The 20,455-nt window shown below is 54.5% G+C and overlaps 1 protein-coding gene across 2 annotated transcripts in view; it reads right to left on the bottom strand.

Moving 5' to 3' along the window:
- Positions 1 to 744: 744 nt before the first annotated feature.
- Positions 745 to 20,455, bottom strand: part of COLEC12 (collectin subfamily member 12) — a 112,567-nt gene continuing 92,856 nt past the window's right edge. Inside the window, exons 4-10 of one of the 2 annotated variants that reach the window (XM_068165453.1) lie at positions 15,214 to 15,312; positions 10,775 to 11,821; positions 7,539 to 8,027; positions 6,407 to 6,543; positions 4,672 to 4,781; positions 2,861 to 3,006; positions 745 to 1,653 (exon numbers count right to left, since the gene is read on the bottom strand). In XM_068165453.1, the coding sequence (XP_068021554.1) occupies positions 1,634 to 1,653; positions 2,861 to 3,006; positions 4,672 to 4,781; positions 6,407 to 6,543; positions 7,539 to 8,027; positions 10,775 to 11,821; positions 15,214 to 15,312 (2,048 nt within the window). In that variant the 3' untranslated portion in view covers positions 745 to 1,633. Of the gene's footprint in view, positions 1,654 to 2,860; positions 3,007 to 4,671; positions 4,782 to 6,406; positions 6,544 to 7,538; positions 8,028 to 10,774; positions 11,822 to 13,159; positions 13,204 to 15,213; positions 15,313 to 20,455 lie in introns of those variants that run through there. The other variant, XM_068165454.1, reaches the window with a different exon arrangement.

Here is a 20,455-nt window from a genome sequence, read left to right on the forward strand (position 1 = left end):
CTAGCCCAGGGGCTCCAGGCCCTTCTCCAGCCTGGCTGCCCTGCTCTGGACAGGCTCCAGTCCCTCAGTGTCCTTCCTGCAGGGAGGGCCCAGAGCTGAGCACAGCTCTGAGCTGTGGCCTCCCCAGTGCTGAGCACAGGGGATGATCACCTCCTGTCCCTGCTGCCCACCCTGCTCCTGACCCAAGCCAGGCTGCCAGTGGCTTCCTTGGCCACCTGGTGTGTCCACAGTGTGTGGCTGTCCACAGTGTGACTCAAAGGGTTTCTGCTGATCAGCTGTAATGGGTTGCTACCTTTTAAGGTTCCTGATAAGCAGCACTGCAGCCCAGAACAGCTTCTGGGCGCTCAGAGAACCTGGCTGGGTGATGGAATCAGCTCCTTGGCCACACAGATTCTGTTTTGCAGCATAGTTTATTTTCTAGTTTGTTTGAGAGGGAAGCACTGGTCCCAGAAAACAGAGATCCATGTACAGAGCACTTTGAGAAGTGCAAGATTGAACTTTTCTGAGCAAGGCATGGGCTTTCTTCCCAGAGTTTGAAGCATATTTCAGTGTGTGCAGCTCCTGGCTCTCCATTCTCTTCCTCTGGCCTTCACTTGCACTGTAGGTAGCACCTCCCAGGGCAGAATTCCTCACCAGAGGGGTGAAGGAATGGAAGCATTTCCAAATCATTCTGCAAAGCAATTCACTGCTGTGGCCTTTTCCCAGGAGCAGAAGGAAGGCAGAAAAGAGGCAGGCAGGCAGGAGGGAAGGAAGGAAAAGCTTTTATTAACAAGGCCTTTGCACGCTACCCTGCTGGAAGTCTGGCTGTGGCCAGAGCTGTGGTGGTTAGTCCTTAGCTCAAGCGTTACACATGCAGATGGGCTGCACACAGTAAGGAAATGGCTACCTAAAATCTGCTTCAAAAGTTATTTATCCAGAGCAAGGCACCTGGGAAATGACAAATACTTCTATCTGGAGAAGGATTTCTCTGTGGCTGAGCTAGGCTGGCAGCAAACCTTACTGAGCCATCAGTACCTTGATTGTTTTCTTTGGCCCCTGTGCACTATGTTTGTAAAACAAACCCAAGTCAGTAAAAAAAAAACCCAACAAGAGAGAACACCTGTAAAAAGCAAAACATTTTGTACAAAAATACAAAGTTTTAAAAGCTCTTTAAAGTATATTCCAGATTACTGAGAGGAGCTGGGCTCTAATACACTTGTAGAACATCTATATACTGGTGTAGCTGAATCGCTTCCCTACAGTTGGGATCTTAGCAAAGGAGGCTGTTTACACAGCTGCCTTCTGTGATCTTGTGGAGCAGTCACCACCAGTCTCAGGCTGACAGAAGGCCTTCTCTCAGAACACAAAAGTTGGTTCTGCATCTGGGCACTGGTTGGGAAGAAAATCTCTAGCAGAAGGAGTTCAATGGCATTTCCTGATGCTGTGGCTTGAAAGGCCTCAGACGCTGGCAAGATGCTGGGGAAGAGCTGCTGCTGAATCCCTCTGTGCATTAAACCCAGTTTTCAGTGCTTGCTGGTTCCTTGCTTTCTCTTCTTCCCCCCAGTGTTGGTAGGCAATGCTGCTCTCTCCCAGGATTTCCTTCTTCTCTAAGCAGATTTCTGTTGCATGTAGGTATCTGTAACGTCACAGCCAACTACACTCCAAATATCTGCCCTACAGGATGAGAGAAAAAAGGGAAACCACAAGAGGAAGGAAAGTAATCATGGGAAAAGTCTGTGAGGGCTAAATGCACTTCCACAAAGAAAAATGACCATTAAGTGTGTGCAAAGCTTGAGCAGAGTCACATTAAAATCCTTTAAGTCTTGGAAGAGAAAGATTTGTAAACCTTGAAGTGCTCCTGAGATAACAAATGTGTGCAGGAAAAGGAGAGCAAATTGCATTGCTGCTGACACAGTCCTTCCCTGGACATCCCAGCCAAGCTGAGTGCAGCTCTGTCTTGCTTTGCTTTAGGGGAAATCCCATGGATGGAATTTAATTCTGGTCTAGTGACATTTCATAGAGTCACAGAGTGGTTTGGGTTGGAAGGGACTTTAAAGCTCACCCAGTTCCAACCCCCTGCCATGGGCAGGGACACCTCCCACCAGCACAGCTTGCTCAAGGCCTCATCCAGCCTGGCCTTGAACACCTCCAGGCAGGAGGCAGCCACAGCCTCCCTGGGCAGCCTGTGCCAGAGTCTCCCCACCCTCACTGCAAAGAATTTCTTCCTCATCTCCAGTCTCAATCTCCTCTCTCCCAGCTCAAAGCCATTGTTCCTCATCCTGTCACTCCCAGCCCTTGTCACAAGTCCCTTTCCAGCTCTCCTGGAGCCCCTTCAGGTACTGGAAGGCTGCTCTGAGGTCTCCCTACAGCCTTCTCTTCTCCAGGCTGAACAGCCCCAACTCTCCCAGCCTGGCCCCACAGGGGAGGTTCTGCAGCCCTCTGATAATTTTATGGCCTACTCTGGAGCCTCTCCAGCAGCTCCAGGTTGTGCTGGGGGCCCCAGAGCTGGAGGCAGTGCTGCAGGTGGGGGCTGAGCAGAGCAGAGCAGAGGGGCAGAATCCCCTCCCTGTGCTGCTGCTCTCCCTGCTCTGGCTGCAGCTCAGCACTCAGCTGGCTCTGGGCTGCCAGGGACCACTGCTGGCTCCTGGGGAGTTTGTCACCAACTGACACCCCCAAGGCCTTCTCCTGCAGGCTGCTCTCCAGCCACTCCTCACCCAGCCTGGATTTCCCTGTTGCCCAGCACAGTGGGGTGGATCTGAGTAGAAGTGCTCCATGTGATTCCCCCTCTTCCTCAGAAGGCACTGCCATTGCATCTAGCCTGGATCCTCTCTCCTCTAGCTGTACCATTCTGGGTGAAATCATCAACCCAGCCCTTGCTTACCTTTGTCCATGTCTTTTTCACAAATGAAATTGTTAACATCTTCACAGTAGAAGTCATTCCAGAGCCCAGCATAGATCAGTCCAGCACAATCTTCCCCTGGCCCGTGCCCATGGCTCCAGTTATCAGGCTGCCCAGTTTTCCAGTTTCTTTCAAGCAAAAAGCAAGAGATATGGTTGCACAACTGACACAGGGCAGTGTTTCACCACAAGCAATGCAGGAAAACATCATGAGATCTGTTCTGAGCGGGAAGTGGATGTTGAAACAAACAGTACATGACTGACTGAAAATGGGAAACAGATGGAGTCCAGGGAAGGGAATCTACTAGGCCTCAGGCTGCCAAAACTCAGAGACCTAAAATTAGAGCCATTAACTTTAGTTTAGTTTCTGGATGTCCATGCACACAGAGTGGCAGTGCTCTGTGCTTCACCTGCCCGCCCCCAAGCCTGCACTGCCTGCACTTCTGCTGCCAGAGGGGACTCGGGGGAGCTGGCAACAGTGCTGCCAAGGTGGCAGTGCTCTGCCATTGCTGACTGCTCAGCCCCCTGCCTGCACTGGGGCCAGTCTTTTGGGAGGGACATAAGAGATTTACTTGTTCTATGGAGCAGTGCTTGGATGGGAAGAGAGTTTTTGGACTCAGAAGGAACGTAGCAAGTCTCTACACCCCTATCTTTGGAGGTCATTAGCTTCCATGGTGAAACTTCACACAGCATGTGAAAAGCTTGCAGCAAGGGTTTTCCCATCCTGTTTTCATTTAACAAGTGAGAAGTGCTTCCAACCCCAGGACTGAGAAGCTCCACTTCCCTGAAAACAGGTTGCTGAAGGGAGCTTGTGATTGCTGGCTGGCATGGTCCACACTCAGCTGAAAACATCCTGCCTGCCACAGGGCATCTGAGCAGGCACCTGGGAGCACAAAACAGCTTTCCAGAGGCAACAAAATACTTTGGAGCTCAGTGAGTGACAGCTCTGAGGTTACAACAGGGCACCTAAACCCAAAGCACAGCGTAGTGGAAAGCTCTTGAAAGCAGTGGATGAAGAGGGAGTCAGTCATAAAGAGAAGGAAAGATGAAAACAGGGAGAGGAAGGGAACTGCATGACAGCTCTGTTGCAGTGCTTCCCTGTTTCTCAGCACACACACCAAGGAGATCCCAGTGAATCACTTCCTCACATCTGCCTGCAGGCTGCTGCTCTGCAGCACGGCATGCTCGGCTCTATAAACCCTTCAGCCTGCTCCTCAGGGTGGAACACGTGGGTGGCTGCAACCTGTCCGGCTGGGACAGATGAGGTGCAGCCCTGGGACTGCTGGAGAGCTGCCAGCTCAGCGTCCAGCAGGCCCAGGCACAGCCACCCCTGCTTCCTGCCTGTGCTCAGTGCTTTCCCCTCGGGTTTGGGCTTTATCTAAAGGCTGCTCACTCCTTATCACAACCAGCACTCAGTTTACAACCAGCTGTATTGCAAGCCCAGCAAATTCAAGCAGAGATGTCTTGGGTTGAATTTGCCTTATTTGCATTACACTGGATCTCAGCTTCCTAAGACAAGTCAGGAGCAGTGTGCTGGCAAGGAGCAGTGTGCTGTGCAGTTCTGCCATTCTCCCACTCAACATTCAGCTCTCTTCCTGGCAAGGAAAGGAAGCCTTGTGCATGCAGAAGGGAGAGGGAAAAGCCCGCTTCGGCAGCACCCTCAGCACACAATTACTTCACTGGCCTCCAGAACCCTCTGGAGCCACTGGCTGATTTCTAGAGGCTGCTTTGGGAAGTGTCAGCAGGACTGGCAGCACCTGCAGGAACTCAGCACCCTGGGGGTTATTTACATACTTGTAGACTGGCAAGGACCCATCCAGCCACCGCCACTCGTTTTCCTTCTCTGAATCCGTGAGGCCAATCCAGAAGCTGCCTTTCCCAAAGATCTGCCTCTTGATCCATTGCTGTGGAAGAGAGATCTTAGTCCATAACAAACACAGCCACCTCTGGGAGCCAAAAGGCTACTCTGCTTTCATCAGCATCTTTGTTACCAGGAGAGGAAGTGCCAGGGAAGTGTTGAGGATGTGTTTCAGGCTTTGGCCTTGTGACCCCTTGCCCGCACTGGAATCCACTGCAGTGTTTGCATGGGAGCTGGGCAGCTATAAAGTCACAGCCAGCATCTCATAGGCACAAACTGGAACACCTCCCCCCTCCCCCCAAACAGTAAGCAGTTGGATCTTGATGTCTCTGCTGCTATGTAGCCACCAAAGAATTATTCACAGATTGAATACCAGGTTGGAAAGGACCTCAGGGTAAGAACAGAGTTGAAATAGTATGATAGCATAGCATCAGTCAGGGTTGGAAGGGACCACAAGGATCATCCAGTTCCAACCCCCCTGCCATGGGCAGGGACACCCCACACTAGATCAGCCTGGCCACAGCCTCATCCAGCCTGGCCTTAAACACCTCCAGGGACAGGGCCTCAACCACCTCCCTGGACAACCCATTCCAGGGCTTCACCACTCTCATGGGGAAGAACTTCCTCCTCCCCTCCAGCCTGAATCTCCCCACCTCCAGCTTCATTCCATTCCCCCTAGTCCTATCACTGCCTGAGATCCTGAGCAGTCCCTCCCCAGCCTTCCTGTAGCCCCCTTCAGATCCTGGAAGGCCACAATGAGGTCACCTGGGAGCCTTCTCTTCTGCAGACTGAACAGCCCCAACTCCTTCAGTCTGTCCTCATAGGAGAGGTGCTCCAGCCCTCTGATCATCCTTGTGGCCCTTCCCTGGACACTTTCCAGCCCCTCCAGATCCCTCTTGTCATAGGGGCTGCAGAACTGGACACAGGACTCCAGGTGGGGTCTCCCCAGAGCTGAGCAGAGGGGGAGGATCACCTCCCTCGACCTGCTGGCCACACTTCTCCTGCTGCAGCCCAGGGTCTGATTGGCTTTCTGGGCTGCAAGTGCACACTGAGAGCTCCTGGTGAGCTTCTCCTCCCCCAGCACCCCCAAGGCTCTCTCCTCAGGGCTGCTCTCCAGCCAGTCCCTGCCCAGCCTGGATTTGTGCCTGGGATTGCCTCCACCCAGCTGCAGGACCCTGCCCTTGGTCTTGTTGAACCTCATGAAATGAGCTGGCCCAGCACCCTGTCAAGCTGGGCCTTGCACTGTCTATTTCTGTTGAGCACCACTAAATGTGCAGCTAGATTGATGGGTAGATGAACAACAGTTGGTTGCAGTATTAAAGCAGACAATTGACAATCCAATTATATTCAGCACTGAATAAAAAACACAACAAAAACCCAACCCATTTTGGGCCATGTTCAAGGCATAGCAGACTCCATCCTTAAAGATTCAAAACTCCTTCAGTTCTCACCACCCTTTCTGGCTGCTCTGTGCCCACCACCTTATGGGTCAGTACCACCTCTGCTCACACTGCTCTCTGCATGTGCAGAAGCTGTTGAGGGGACAGAGGGTGGGCAAAATGCTAACGGGATCCAGTCACTGTGCTTCACTGCATGCAAGTGCTCTCAGCTTCCCACTTGCCCTCTGGCTCCAAACTTTCTTCTTGAGAAACAGAAAGAGAAGGCAATTACCTGCTCCTCTTTGTTGTTTATGATAACCAAGTGGGATGACCTCTCTTCACAGAACACCTTTGCCTCTTCAAAAATTTCTCTTTCAACTGAAAAGTAGTAGCACTTCTCTGTGTAGTTCTTCCAGTGAGGTGAACAACCTGCCATGGGAAGTGTTTTATGTTAAGCCAGGTGCTGGGATCTCCACAGGCCAGCAGTGACTGCACAGGGACAACAACAGCGGAGGGTCCCATGCCCACCCACACCACGCTGCCACCCGAGGTACTTACAAACAGGCTGGGGATTCACTCTTCAGTCAAAACACAGAGGTTATGGTTCTGAGGCTGGGTGCCTTTAAGAACCATGAAGTTACAGACTTCCAGGAAGTCCAAAGCATCCAGGGGTGGACAGGAAATGGCAATGTTTGGTGTTTCATCCCCATAAGCCCTGCATCTCTATAAAGCCAAGCACTTGCTTGCTCTGCCTTACCCCTCCTTCTCTGCTCCTGGCAGGGCATGCAGGCTGCCATCTCCTTCTGGGGGAGTGAGGCCTGGTTCAGCCTTGGCAATGCTGCCAGCTGGGGCCTGGGGCAGCCTGACTGGGGCCTGGAGGTGCCAAGCTGAACTTGGTGCGGTGCCACGTGGGTTCAGCAATGGAGGATGCGGACAGGCATGGGCACGGGGGGCACATCTGAGGCCTGGAGTTTTGGCCTAAGTGGGGGAGGGTTTTTTGAGAAGGCTGTTGGCTCAAGGAGGTTGCTGTGAGCCCAGGGGGCAGGCCTGGGCTGGGGCTGAATGTGCAAGTGGTGTTCTGTGCGTTATAGAGCGGGGAACAGCTCTTCCATCTCACTCCGAGGCTTCCCCATCCCGTGTGTGAGTGTCTGTGCCTTGCTCTCCTTTGGGGGGTAAAGTGTCGTTTCTGTCCACTCCTGATGACACCAGCTGCACCACTGCCCTGTGTCTCTGGCTGCTAGCGCACCAGGTCCGCAGGGGCAGCGCGGCCGTGCGGGAGCGGCGGTGCGGAGCGGCGGTGCGGAGCAGCGGTACCGAGCAGCTGCGCGGAGCGGCGGTGCCCAGCAGCGGCGCCCAGCAGCGGTGCCCAGCGCCCGCGCAGCGCTGTGCCAGCAGGGGGCGCAGGCGCCGTGTCCATAGCTTACCGTTGGCCTCGGGCTCTGCCGTGGGCTCGCTCTGCAGTGCCATTGGCTTCCCCGGTCCCGGTGGCCCCGGCGGGCCGGGTGGGCCCTTTGGACCGGGCAGCCCGGGGACTCCGGGTACCCCAGGCAGTCCTCGCGGTCCCGGTACCCCCGGCTCTCCCACAGTTCCTTGCAGGCCTTGGAATCCCTGCGGGCCCTGCGGCCCCGGCGGTCCGTCCTTGCCCGGCGGCCCCGGCGGCCCCGGCACGCCGCTGGGTCCCGGCAGCCCTGTCTTCCCGGGGGAGCCTCGCTGGCCTTTGGAGCCGGGGGAGCCTCTGGAGCCTTTCCCTCCTTTTTCTCCGGGTGGCCCAGCTGGCCCAGGGGGACCCTTCTCACCTGCAGGTCCCGGCGGCCCAGGCTCTCCTCTCTCTCCTTTCTGTCCTTTCAGGCCAGCGGGGCCCAGGGGACCTGGAGGGCCTCTGTCACCCTTAGGTCCCCTCGGACCGGGAGGACCTGAAACGACACAAGCGTGCAAGGTGGGGCCTCGGGGAGAGGCAGGGGCGAAGCCCCCGGGGCCCCGGCGGGGCACAGCTCGGGCAGGCAGCAGGGAGCGGAGCCGGCGAGCAGGCAGCCCCCGGCAGCGCCACAGCCGAGCCTGCGCCGCAGGGCTGAGCCACCCACAGCCCCGCACGGGGACACCGGCCGGACAGCCCTGTCCTGTGCGCAGGCATCGGGCCCTGCAGGCACACTGCCTGCTGCTGCTGCTGCCTGCAGCACTGCCTGCTGCTGCCCTGCTCCCTGCTCCCTGCCCTGCTCCCTGCCCTGCTCCCTGCCCTGCTCCTTGCCCTGCTCCCTGCTCCCTGCCCTGCTCCCTGCTCCCTGCCCTGCTCCCTGCTCTGCTCCCTGCCCTGCTCCCTGCTCCCTGCCCTGCTCCCTGCTCCCTGCCCTGCTCCCTGCCCTGCTCCCTGCCCTGCTCCCTGCCCTGCTCCCTGCCCTGCTCCCTGCCCTGCTCCCTGCTCCCTGCCCCCTGCCCTGCCCTGCTCCCTGCCCTGCTCCCTGCTCCGCTCCCTGCTCCCTGCTCCGCTCCCTGCTCCCTGCTCCGCTCCCTGCTCCCTGCTCCGCTCCCTGCTCCCTGCCCTGCTCCCTGCCCCCTGCCCTGCCCCCTGCCCTGCCCCCTGCCCTGCTCCCTGCCCTGCTCCCTGCTCTGCTCCCTGCTCCCTGCTCCCTGCCCTGCTCCCTGTTCTGCTCCCTGCTCCCTGCCCTGCTCCCTGCCCTGCTCCCTGCTCCCTGCCCTGCTCCCTGCCCTGCTCCCTGCTCCCTGCCCTGCTCCCTGCTCTGCTCCCTGCCCTGCTCCCTGTTCCCTGCCCTGCTCCCTGCTCCCTGCTCCCTGCCCTGCTCCCTGCTCTGCTCCTTGCTCCCTGCTCTGCTCCTTGCTCCCTGCCCTGCTCCCTGCTCCCTGCCCTGCTCCCTGCCCTGCTCCTTGCTCCCTGCCCTGCTCCTTGCTCCCTGCCCTGCTCCTTGCTCCCTGCCCTGCTCCTTGCTCCCTGCCCTGCTCCTTGCTCCCTGCTCTGCTCCTTGCTCCCTGCCCTGCTCCCTGCTCCCTGCTCTGCTCCCTGCTCCCTGCTCCCTGCTCTGCTCCCTGCCCTGCTCCCTGCTCCCTGCCCTGCTCCCTGCTCCCTGCCCTGCTCCCTGCTCCCTGCCCTGCTCCCTGCCCTGCTCCCTGCTCCCTGCCCTGCTCCCTGCCTTGCTCCCTGCTCTGCTCCCTGCCCTGCTCCCTGCTCCCTGCCCTGCTCCCTGCCCTGCTCCCTGCTCCCTGCCCTGCTCCCTGCCCTGCTCCCTGCCCTGCTCCCTGCCCTGCTCCCTGCTCTGCTCCCCTTGCTTTCCAGCCACATCTCACTGCTCTCAGCCTCTGCCTGCAGGGTCTCAGTTTGCTGCTCTGGCAGCAGTGGGTTGTCAAAAAGAGAGAAGCTGAGGCACAGACAGGGACAGGCCAGCACTGGGAAGGACTCAGCTGGTAACTGTCTGGCTGGAACAGCCAAGAGAGGGAACAGCAGCCTTCTGACAGCAGTAAGCAGCACAGTCAGTTTGGATTCTGGTAATGGATGAGCAAATGCCTTGCCAGTGCCCTGCCCCCTCCCCCAGTCCACGGAATTTCAAATCCTCCAGACATAAATTCCTAAACTGGAATCACTTAGGCCTGGTTGCAGTGAGAGAGGTGAAGGTTACTGACATGTAGGGCAACCAAGCTGGGGAAGGGTCTGGAGAAGAGGGCTGGGGAGGAGCAGCTGAGGGAGCTGGGGGTGGTGAGTGTGGAGCAGAGGAGGCTGAGGGAGACCTCATTGCTCTCTGCAGCCCCCTGAGAGGAGGCTCTTTTGCCTAGTCTCAGGTGACAGAAGCAGAGGAAATGGCCTGGAATTGTGCCAGGGGAGGCTGAGGTTGGAGATGAGGAAAATTTCTCTGCTGCAAGAGTGGTCAGGGATTGGAACAGTCTGGGACTTGATGGAGTCCCCATGCCTGGAGGTGTTCCAAGAACCGTGTGGCCATGGCACCTGGGGACAGGGTTCAGTGGCCACGGTGGTGTTAGGCTGACAGTTGGACTGGGTGGCTGCAGAGGGCTTTTCCAGCCCAAACAATTCCATGATTCTGTGTAGTCCTGGCTCTACTTCAGCCTTAGTTTATCTGGAGCAATGGGTTTACATTTGTGATCGGAGTGCTAGGCCTCCGAGTGTTCCCTGCCCCTGGGGTAATGCTGGACTGGGAGGAGCCTCCTAAACTTGATGCTATTTATTTCTGGAGGGAAGAAAATACCCCAGGATTAAAAACTAGGCAAAGCAGGATGCTTTCTGGCAGCCTAACTACTGGCTTAGAGTGAAAGAGCAGCTTGTTTGTTTCAGTCAGGGTGGGCCCTTCTGGGAACCGTCCCACAGATAGTTTTTAGCTGTTTCCTCCCGAGCAGGGATTGGTTTCTTCAGGCTCCACACCTTCCATGGCCTGTTTTAGAAACTAAATCAAAAGCAGATCCTGTCAGAATACAATTTTGCTAAGTCAGAAGCTTCTTTCACAACATCCCCATCCCAGCTATGTAAGGAAGGCCCAGGACAATCGGCATGGAAAACCCCAGCCTTTGCCGAGCTCAGGATGAGCTAATGGAGAGCTCCAGCACTCTGCCCTGGCAAGGATCAGCCTCCACAGAGCTGAAGCAGCAATGCAAGCAGGAACTCAGCAGAGACCTCTCTAGGCACTGCTGGGAGGCTGCATACCTTGCAGGATGGTGAAGTTCTTGAGGAGCTGGCCGTGTTTGGAGTCCACTAGCTTCATTTCTTCCATGATCACTGACAAGTTGGCAACTTCCACATCCAGCCTGGACCTCATCAAATCCTGCTGCACCTTGAGAGATGCAGAGTCCAAGCGGATGCTGGCCAGGGTGCTGTTCATGGAAGCCAGCTCGTCTGAGTGCTTGCTCAGGGTGTCTGTGCAGGTGGTCCTGACCTGGTTGAGGTTGCTGGTGAGAGTCCGCAGGTGCTGCGCGGTGTAGCTGATGTTGCTGATGATGTTGACTACGTCGGTCTCGAAGACCTGGAACCTCTCTTCCAGCTGGCTGAACTTGGCAGAGGTTCTGTTTTCATACTCTCTGTGCTGCTCCTGCAGGTCCTTCAGGTTTTGCTCATTGGCTTGGGCAATGCTGGTGATGTTCTCCATCTGGCCACTGAAGGAGCTGAGCTGATTGTTCATGTCCTCCAGCGTATCGTTGTTAGCTTTTGCCAGCGCCGAGTTGTTGGCAGCCAGAGTCTGCAGGTTCTGCACTTTCTCCTTGAGCCAGTCAGTGTCCTTCCGGGCCTGCAGGACCACCTGCTGCAGGTTCTGGAAATCACTCTTGATTCTGAGGATAGCCAGGCTTGTGTCTTCCATTGACTTCTGCAGCACGCTGATCAGATTTCTTTGCTGTATCTGGGTCAGGTTTAAGTTGTTCAGGCTCATGATGACCACGTTGTGGGAGTGCACTTGGTTTTGCAGCGCTGTCTGGATCGTGCTCGTGTCCTGCTGAAGATTGTTGATATAGCCAGTGTATGCCTGGAGAGTCTTATTGACACTGATGATCATGAAAGAGTTACTGTCTAAAGTACTCCTCATTTGGCTCTGTCTGTCATCTAGCACATTGCCAGACTCTTGCAGCTTCTCCAGTGTGACTTTGTTCCTGCTGGTTTTCTCCACAATGTCGTGAAGCTGCTGGCGGAGGGCCAGGATGTCAGCTCTGAAGGTAGACAGTTCAGTGTTAGTGTCCATGGCTTTTTGTCCAGCTTGGTCATCTAGTGCAGAGGAAAAAACAGAGGAAAGCTTCAGGGGGAGTTTTTCACAGCACAGCTCAGAGCAGCACAGCACAGCACAGGGTATTTTAAGCACACTCAGGTTGTCAGGATGCTGCTAACAGAACCTCTGGGCTGTCTTCCTGAGAAAGGAGCAAATGTCTGCCACTAGGTAGAGGAAGATTCCAAGAGGCATCAGTAAGACCTCGTGTGCTGGTGGGGGGAGCACAGTGGTGATTCTGCCCTCAAACATGGGAAGGACTGCTGTTAGAAACTGCTGAGCACAGGCAGTCAGCTGTGCTGCACTTGGAATGAGAACTGACTGGAGGCAGAGTTCAGAGCATTAGAGGCACCAGTGAGGCTCTTCTGGCACTGCAGCTCCACTTTGCAGGAAGCTCAGGAGGAAGTTTCAGCTTTTCCTGTTTCCTTCCCCCGTTCACTGTGGTGCAGTCCCTCTAGCTCTGTTGTTTAAAAGATTGCATTTAGCTTAACAGAAATCTCCAGTACCTATTTTAAAGCAGTCTGGGTTAGAGACAGCAGCGTTGCCCACAGGCTACCCCAGGCATGACAGGACATCAAGTGTTCCTGGTTTCCTCTCCAACACTACTGCTTCAAATGCCATTGATTTTGCTGTTACTGCTTCCTCATGGCCCCAGTTTGAGAAAGGCAAAACCTTTCATCCATGTGGAACTGCTCTGCTTTCACTTGCACTGCCCTGCAGAATGCTTCTGGAAGCCTGTCTGGCTATGATTAAGCTTCTGAGGCTACCCAGCTCCCCAGCCACGACACAGAAACCAGGGCAATAAGCACTCAACACTCACTTTGAGGGAAGAATTTTTCCCTTGACCTCAAACACTTCCCTCTCCCACATGCAGCCCATCTATTTGTGTCCCCATCAAGGGGAGCTGTATTTATGAATTATGCATTCTGCACTCCATAATTTCAGATGGCTGCAAAGGAGAGCAGGAAGCTTTTCATAAGCTACAGTGAATGCAGCTGTGTGTGGAGCTTGCTTCTGCTGTGTCTGAGTGAGTCATGATGGAGAACATCCAGTGGTGGCTTGTGAGATCGTAGTCTGAAGTGTTTACAGAGCCTTCAGTGGATAGACATCTGCCTGAGCACAGCTCTATCCCTGCCACTTGTCTCACTCCAGGTTCTTCTCAGCTCTGACTGTATGTTTGCCTCTTGGATTTAGCTCAAATTCCATTGTGCTCCCCACAGCTCTGGCAGCAGCCAGCCCCACATACAGCTGACCCCCGAGGGGCTGCCTTTCCTTCACCACATGCTGTGACCCTGCTCTCCTTTGTGCCTCCCCCACACACTGCCCCACCATTTTTTTACCTTCCTCCATGGCAAGTCCATTTAAATGGGAACTGATTGTCCTGGCCATCCATCCAGCAGCATGGAAAGAATGGGCATGAATGAATCAAAGGTGCTCCAAGGTGTGAAAACATCATCAGCACAGCACAAACCCCAAACAGAACCCAAACACCTGCCTGTGGGTTAGGAAGTGACCCTGCAGGGTATGGCCCAGTAGAGGAGGAGACACTGAGAAACTTCATGTTCCACAACTCAGTGCAGGTAATTTGTCCTAGAAATCCATCTCTCAGGGCATGGTCATGGAGCTAAGCAACACTGATTTCAAGGAGCACCCCCAGGTATGAGAACATTGACACAGAACTGATTGCACAAACTAGGAGTCTGTTTTCCTAGACAGGGAGGAAAGGTAAATGGCAGTGAACAAAATCCCTACCCATGATCTTTTTCCATCATCCTGCAAATTGAGAACTGAGATAGAGCCTGGGAGGTCTGAAATCCACCCACCCTGTGTCCTGTATTCCCAGATGGCTGAGAAACATTTTGTGAAAGGAGTCACCTTGCCTCAGAGACAAGAGTTTGAGCAGGTGACTGCTTTGGCATCATTTAAAATGGCCTTGAGTTTTGAATCCTTACTGAGAAAGTGGAGACTCAAAATTCAAATGAAGATAAGGAAGTGGCTGGATGGCTGCACTCAGAGTTGTGGTCAATGGCTCAGAGTCCAAATGCAGAGCAGTGGCAAGTGGTGTCCCTCAGGGGTCAGTGCTGGGAGCAGTGCTGTGGAACAGCTTTGTCAGGGCCATGGGCAGTGGCACTGAGGCTCCCTCAGCAAGGCTGAGAGGACACCAAGCTGTGTGCTCTGGCTGCACACTGGAGGGAAGGATCCATCCAGAGGGACCTGGACAGGCTGCACAGCTGGGACCAAGACAACCTCATGAAGGTCAACAAGGCCAAGGGCAAGGTCCTGCAGCTGGGGCAGGGCAATCCCAAGCACAAATCCAGCCTGGGTGAGGAGAGCAGCCTGGAGGAGAAGGCCTTGGGGGTGTCAGTTGGTGACAAACTCCCCAGGAGCCAGCACTGGTCCCTGGCAGCCCAGAGCCAGCTGAGTGCTGAGCTGCAGCCAGAGCAGGGAGAGCAGCAGCACAGGGAGGGGATTCTGCCCCTCTGCTCTGCTCTGCTCAGCCCCCACCTGCAGCACTGCCTCCAGCTCTGGGGCCCCCAGCACAAGAAGGACCTGGAGCTGCTGGAGAGGCTCCAGAGGAGACCATGAAAAGATCAGAGGGCTGCAGAACCTCCCCTGTGGGGCCAGGCTGGGAGAGTTGGGGCTGTTCAGCCTGGAGAAGAGAAGGCTGTAGGGAGACCTTAGAGCAATCTTCCAGTACTTGAAGGGGCTCCAGGAGAGCTGGGGAGGAACTTTGAACAAGGGCTGGGAGTGCCAGGATGGTTCCAGCTCAGTGGTTTGAGCTGGGAGAGGGGAGATTGAGAGGGGAGATAAGGAAGACAGTAAGGCTGGGGAGACTCTGGCACAGGCTGCCCAGGGAGGCTGTGGCTGCCCCCTCCCCAGCGGTGTTCAAGGCCAGGTTGGATGAGGCCTTGAGCAAGCTGTGCTGGTGGGAGGTGTCCCTGCCCATGGCAGGGGGTTGGAACCAGATGACCTTTAAGGTCCCCCCAGCTCAATCCATTCTATGAATGTGTACAACCAGAATCAAAATGCCTGGGTGAGAGATTTTCATTTACAGAGAATCTCTGCTGCTGTGGCACAGCTTCTGCTGTGTTTTACATCTCTGCCTCAGAGAAGACTCTCCCCTGAGGATAACCCTTGAACCTCTGTTTATTTTAGCATAAATCATTTCAGAGGGGCTTCAGTGGGAGCTGTAAATATTGAAGTATGCTTAAAATGCAGTCCCAGGCAGTGCTGAGCTGAACTCTTTCAAGTGCTTTCCCAAGAGCTTGCACAGCTGGCCCAGCAGTGCAGGACATTGTCACAAGCAGGCATTTTCCAGGCAGTTTTCCTGCCACTCTCTCCCAGAACATCCCAAAGCCCTAACACAAAAGGGCTTCTCCTGTGTGTAGCTCACCTAATTTCTTCAGGTCACTCTCCACCTCTGTGAGCTTTTCTGTGTACCTTCTGTGGGACGTCTCCAGGCCACCTGTCACATTGTCCATTTTTTCTACAACTAGGGGAAAGAGAACAGTGTGGTAGTGAAGGAGGGAAGGGGAATGATGACAATAGTCTGGTGAACAACAAAGCAAACCAAAACCCATCACTATGAGCAAACAAACAAAGAAACCACCCTGGCATACCCTTGCTTCCCACTGCACTCTGCTCTTGGGCTTGGCACTATGAGTCCTCTGAGACCTGCGGCCTCCAGCTTCTCACACAGAATATACCAAGGCAACAACTGCTTGTGTGCAACTCAGCAAGAGGACAGGCTGAGGGAGATGGGGTTCTTCAGCCTGGGGAAGAGAAGGCTCCAGGGAAGCCTTAGAGCAACCTTCCAGTACCTGAAGGGCTAAAAGAAGGCTGCAGAGGGACTGTTCCCAAAGGCCTGCAGGGACAGGACCAGGGGCGATGGCTTCAAAGTAGAGAAGGGCAGATTGAGATTGGATGTTAGGAACAAGTCCTTTACAATGAGGAACAGTGGATCAGAGGGCTGGAGCACCTCTCCTGTGAGGACAGACTGAAGGAGTTGGGGCTGTTCAGTCTGCAGAAGAGAAGGCTCCCAGGTGACCTCATTGTGGCCTTCCAGTATCTGAAGGGGGCACCAGGAAGGCTGGGGAGGGACTGCTCAGGATCTCAGGCAGTGATAGGACTAGGGGGAATGGAATGAAGCTGGAGGTGGGGAGATTGAGGCTGGAGGTGAGGAGGAGGTTCTTCCCCAGGAGAGTGGTGAAACCCTGGAATGTGTTGTCCAGGGAGGTGGTTGGGGCCCTGTCCCTGGGGGAGTTTAATCCCAGGCTGGATGAGGCTCTGGGCAGCCTGATGTAGTGTGGGGTGTCCCTGCCCATGGCAGGGGGGGTTGGAACTAGATGATCCTTGTGGTCCCTTCCAACCCTGAATGAAACTATGAAACTATGAAACAGGCTGCCCAGGGAGGTGGTTGGAGCCCATCCCTGGAGATATTCAAGGTGAGGCTGGACAGGGCTCTGGCCAACCTGATCCAGAGGATGTGCCTGCTGACCGCAGAGGGCTTGGACTGGATGAGCTTTGTTGGTCCCTTCCAGCCCAAACCACTTTCTGAGAGTGGGACTTGGCATCCTTCCAGTCCTTCAGTCTTCAAGCAGTCCACAAACATCTCTTTGCTTGTGAGCACTCTGTGCTGAATGTGGAAATCCCTCTGTGGGTTTCCTCATCAAGCAGCTCCTTTTGTTTTAGCAGTGTTCTCATGCTGCAAGCACAGTGCTGCGTGGCGCAGGCTGATTGCTGACAGAAGGCCTCCTTTTATTCCCCTGTCAGTAATTTCTCCTTAAAAAGAAGGTTGCCCTTGGTTGGGTTGGGTTGGTCTGGTGTTTTTACTCCTGTGCCTTCCATTCATTAGAAATTGTCACCTGGACAGCAAACTTTGGGCTGAGGCAGCAGTTTGGTGATGCCATTGACAAAGGTTGTGGGGGTCAAATTTGCAACATTTGATAATGGTGAAGATGACTGAAAATGGTCTTGAAACCATTGTGCCTCGTGAAGATGCAGGGATGGTCACTCAGCAGGTACAGACTGAGGGCTGTCTTTGTTTTGAGAGTGGAGAAATGCTCTCTAACCCCTCTCAAATGAGTTAAAGGAAAAGCTCCACACCAGATTGGAAAGAACTGGGGGTTGGTCTCTTCTCCCAGGCAAGCAGCACCAGAACAAGAGGACACAGTCTCAAGCTGTGCCAGGGGAGGTTTAGGCTCAAGGTGAGGAGAAAGTTCTTCACTGAGAAAGTGGTTCAACATTGGGATGTGCTGCCCAGGGAGGTGGTGGAGTCCCCATCCCTGGGGGTGTTCAAGAGTGGATTGGATGTGGCACTTGGTGCCATGGCTTAGTAGTCAGGTGTTGGGTGACAGGTTGGACTTGATGATCTCTGAGGTCTTTTCCAACCTTGGTGATTCTATGGTTCTATGATTTTTATATGGCAGTGCTATTCATAGCTACCTACAGCAGCACAAAGCCTGTCAAATACACCAAGCCCTAGTCCACTTCAGCCAGTTCTCTAAAAACCTTCTTAGGCCAAAGCTTTCCACTATGTCCCTCCAAACCAGGCCAAGACCCCAGGCCTCAAATGTCCCCCCCCAATACCTCCCTGCCTGCCTCCCCATAGCAAACCCAAGTGATGCAGCTGGAAATTCAGCTTGCCAGCTCCAGGCCCCACTCCCCTGCAAACCTGAGATGAGGCAGCAGGGAGAGGAGAAGGGGCCTGAACAGCCTGTGCTGCTCATGTATGAAGAGCAGATGCAGGCATGCTGGCAATGAAATAACAAGAGATGACACTGGACCTGTCTAGGCTCTGGAGGTCTGTACTCTCTGCTTTCAGACATCCCAGCTCGTTGAACCTCTAACAATGGCTGATGTGATCTTTATTTTGTAACCCCTGAATCACTCTTCCTGTCACTGGGACAGCCTGGTTGGTTGATGGGATTGATATGGAAACAGACAAAGCAGAGCAACAGATGAAGAGCCCAGGGTGACCAACGTGGCCAATGCTTGCAAGGTTAGAGGCAGCCCTCAGCTTCCACACCAAACCTTCTCTGGTGCACTCAAGCCACAGCCAAGGGCACACATTCCTTCTCCTGACAGGATGTTGAGCCCTTTGGCTACAGGGAGCAGAATGGCTCTGAACCAGCCCTGGGAGAGGTTACCTGTGGGAATGTGCTAGCTCCCCTCTTTCCTCACAGAAACAATGTGGTGCTTCCATGTCCTGAGACTGAGAAACCAATTCTGTAATCCTGTGTGGGCTACCCCTAACTCCTTCTGCATCTAGGAAATAGCCCCACAGAAGTTGTTGCTATGTAGAGATTTGGGGCTTTCCTAGGAGTGGAAAGTTAAAGGATTTTTTGCTGCTCATGAGCAAGCAACAAGAACCCCAGACCTTGACAGTGCAGTCCACCAAGTGCTGCTTCTTCATGCACTTTTGCCCTGTTTTGTCTGAGTCTGGGCACCACAGTTACACAGGAGGCTGCTAGTGCTTCCCCCAGGCCAGCACTACCTGGCCAGGCTGGAGAGCTGGGGAACAGGAACCTCATCAAGAGCAACAAGGGTAAGGGTAGAGTCCTGCACCTCTGCAGGTGAGAGGTTGACTTGCTGGGAAGCAGCTCTGGGGAGGAGGATCTGGGAGTGCTGAGCCAGCACTCCCAGAAGGCCAACAGGGTCCTGGGGTGCCTTAAGACTATAGCCAGCAGGTTGAAGGAGGTTCTCCTGCCCCTCTACTCTGCCCTAGAGAGGTCACACCTCGAGTATTGTGCCCAGTTCTGGGCATAATTTGAGACAAGAAACCATTGGAGAAAGTCCAATGAAGAGCTACAAATGGCCAGGGAACTACTGAAGAGAGTCCAATAAAGGGCTACAAAGATGCTGGGGGGCCTGGAGCATCTCTCTGATGAGGAGAGGCTGAGGCACCTGGGGCTGTTTAGCCCTGGAAAGAGCAGAGTGAGAGGGGATCTGATCAATAAATATCTAAAGGGTGGAGGTGATGAAGGTAGGGCTGGGCAGGCAGTTCCACCTAGACACGAGGAGAAACCTCTTGGGTGATGCCAGAGCAGCGGGGCAGGCTGCCCAGAGAGGTTGTGGAGTCTCCTGCTGGGGACGTTTTCAACAGCTGCCTGGACAGGCAGTCCTGGTAGCCTGCTCTGGGTGACCTTAACTCAGCAGAGGGGTTGGAGTGGATGATCCCCAGGTGTCCCATCCAACCCCACCATTCTGTGATTCCTTCTGGCTGGCTCTAGGCAGCTTCTTGTTCAGCCTGTGGTGTTCTGCTTTGTTTAGGGACAGTCACTGTGAAGGGCACTCAGAGAGCCCTGTGAAAGCACCTGGAGCCTGCCCCACCTGTGTCTGCTGGACCTGTGCCTTGACTACTGCTGCACTCATCACCTGTGGGGCAGTTAATCCAGATCTGGACAAACATTTCCCTCTTCTCTCTATTATGTGATACCCTTAAAGTTGGCAAATTATTAGCTCTTACCCACAGTGAGAGGAAAACTTAGCTTCTGCCTTCTGCCCTTCCAATGAACATCAGGTTCAGCCCTGAAGTTTGTAAAACAGATTTTAGGCTGTCCTATAACAAGAAGAATGAATGAAATCTAACACTCAAACCTTGGTTTGAAGAGCCAAAAGCAGATGAAACTGGCAGGAATCCTCTCAAAATGCAGTAGCCTGTACTGGCAGGTAGATGAGGTTGAGGGGAGGAGGTGGGGCTCTGTGCTGGGGAGACCTCATCTGCAGGGCTGTATCCAGCTCTGGAGCCCTCAGCACAGGAAGGACCTGAAGCTGAGGGAGAGGGTCCAGAGGAGGCCATGAAAATGCTCAAGGGGTTGGAGCAGCTCTGCTCTGAGGACAGGCTGAGGGAGCTGGGGGTGTTCAGCCTGGAGAAGGCTCCAGGGAGACCTAATAGCAGCCTGCCAGAACCTGAAGGGGCTACAAGAATGTTGCAGAGGGACTGTTTGCAAAGGGCTGCAGGGACAGGATGAGGGGCAGTGGTCTGAAGTGAGAGCAGAGCAGATTGAGATGGGATGTTAGGAACAAGTTCTTTACAATGAAGAGCACTGGAACAGGTTGCTCAGGGAGGTGGTTGATGTCCCATCCCCGGAGATATTCAAGGTGAGGCTGGACAGGACTCTGGACAACCAGAGGATGTCCCTGCTGACTGCAGAGGGGTTAGACTGAATGCCCTTTGGAAGTCCCTTCCAACCTGTGTGACTCTATGAATACAAGACACAACAGTGTATGGTGTTTTAACCAACCTACCCCACACCAAAAAGCCTGAAGCTGGGCTGTGGCTGCAGATGTTTTGTGTGGAGCACTCCAAACAGGTGCCAGAGCAAGTCTTCACTCAGAAGTCTCACTGGAGTTATTGACAATTGGCTGTGAGACAAGGGGATGACCCTGCTTGGGCCATGCCTGGCAGATCAGTAATGAACACTGCTAAAAGGTTCTTCAGTCCCCAGCAGCTTGAGTACCACTCTAGGGTGTAGCTGGGTGCCAGGCTGCAGCCCTGGATGGGGAATGCTGGCATGACAGAGCTGGGTGCTGGCTCAGAGGGGCTGAGCAGAGAAGGCTGCTTGCACACACACCAGGAGCTGGGGTTTGTGCATCTGACAAGGGACTGATGCAGAGTGTAGGATCAGCTGTGC

Source organism: Melanerpes formicivorus, unplaced genomic scaffold, assembly GCF_026170545.1.
Source record: "Melanerpes formicivorus ecotype bairdi unplaced genomic scaffold, bMelFor1.0.p_v2 SCAF_89, whole genome shotgun sequence".
NCBI lineage: Eukaryota > Metazoa > Chordata > Aves > Piciformes > Picidae > Melanerpes > Melanerpes formicivorus.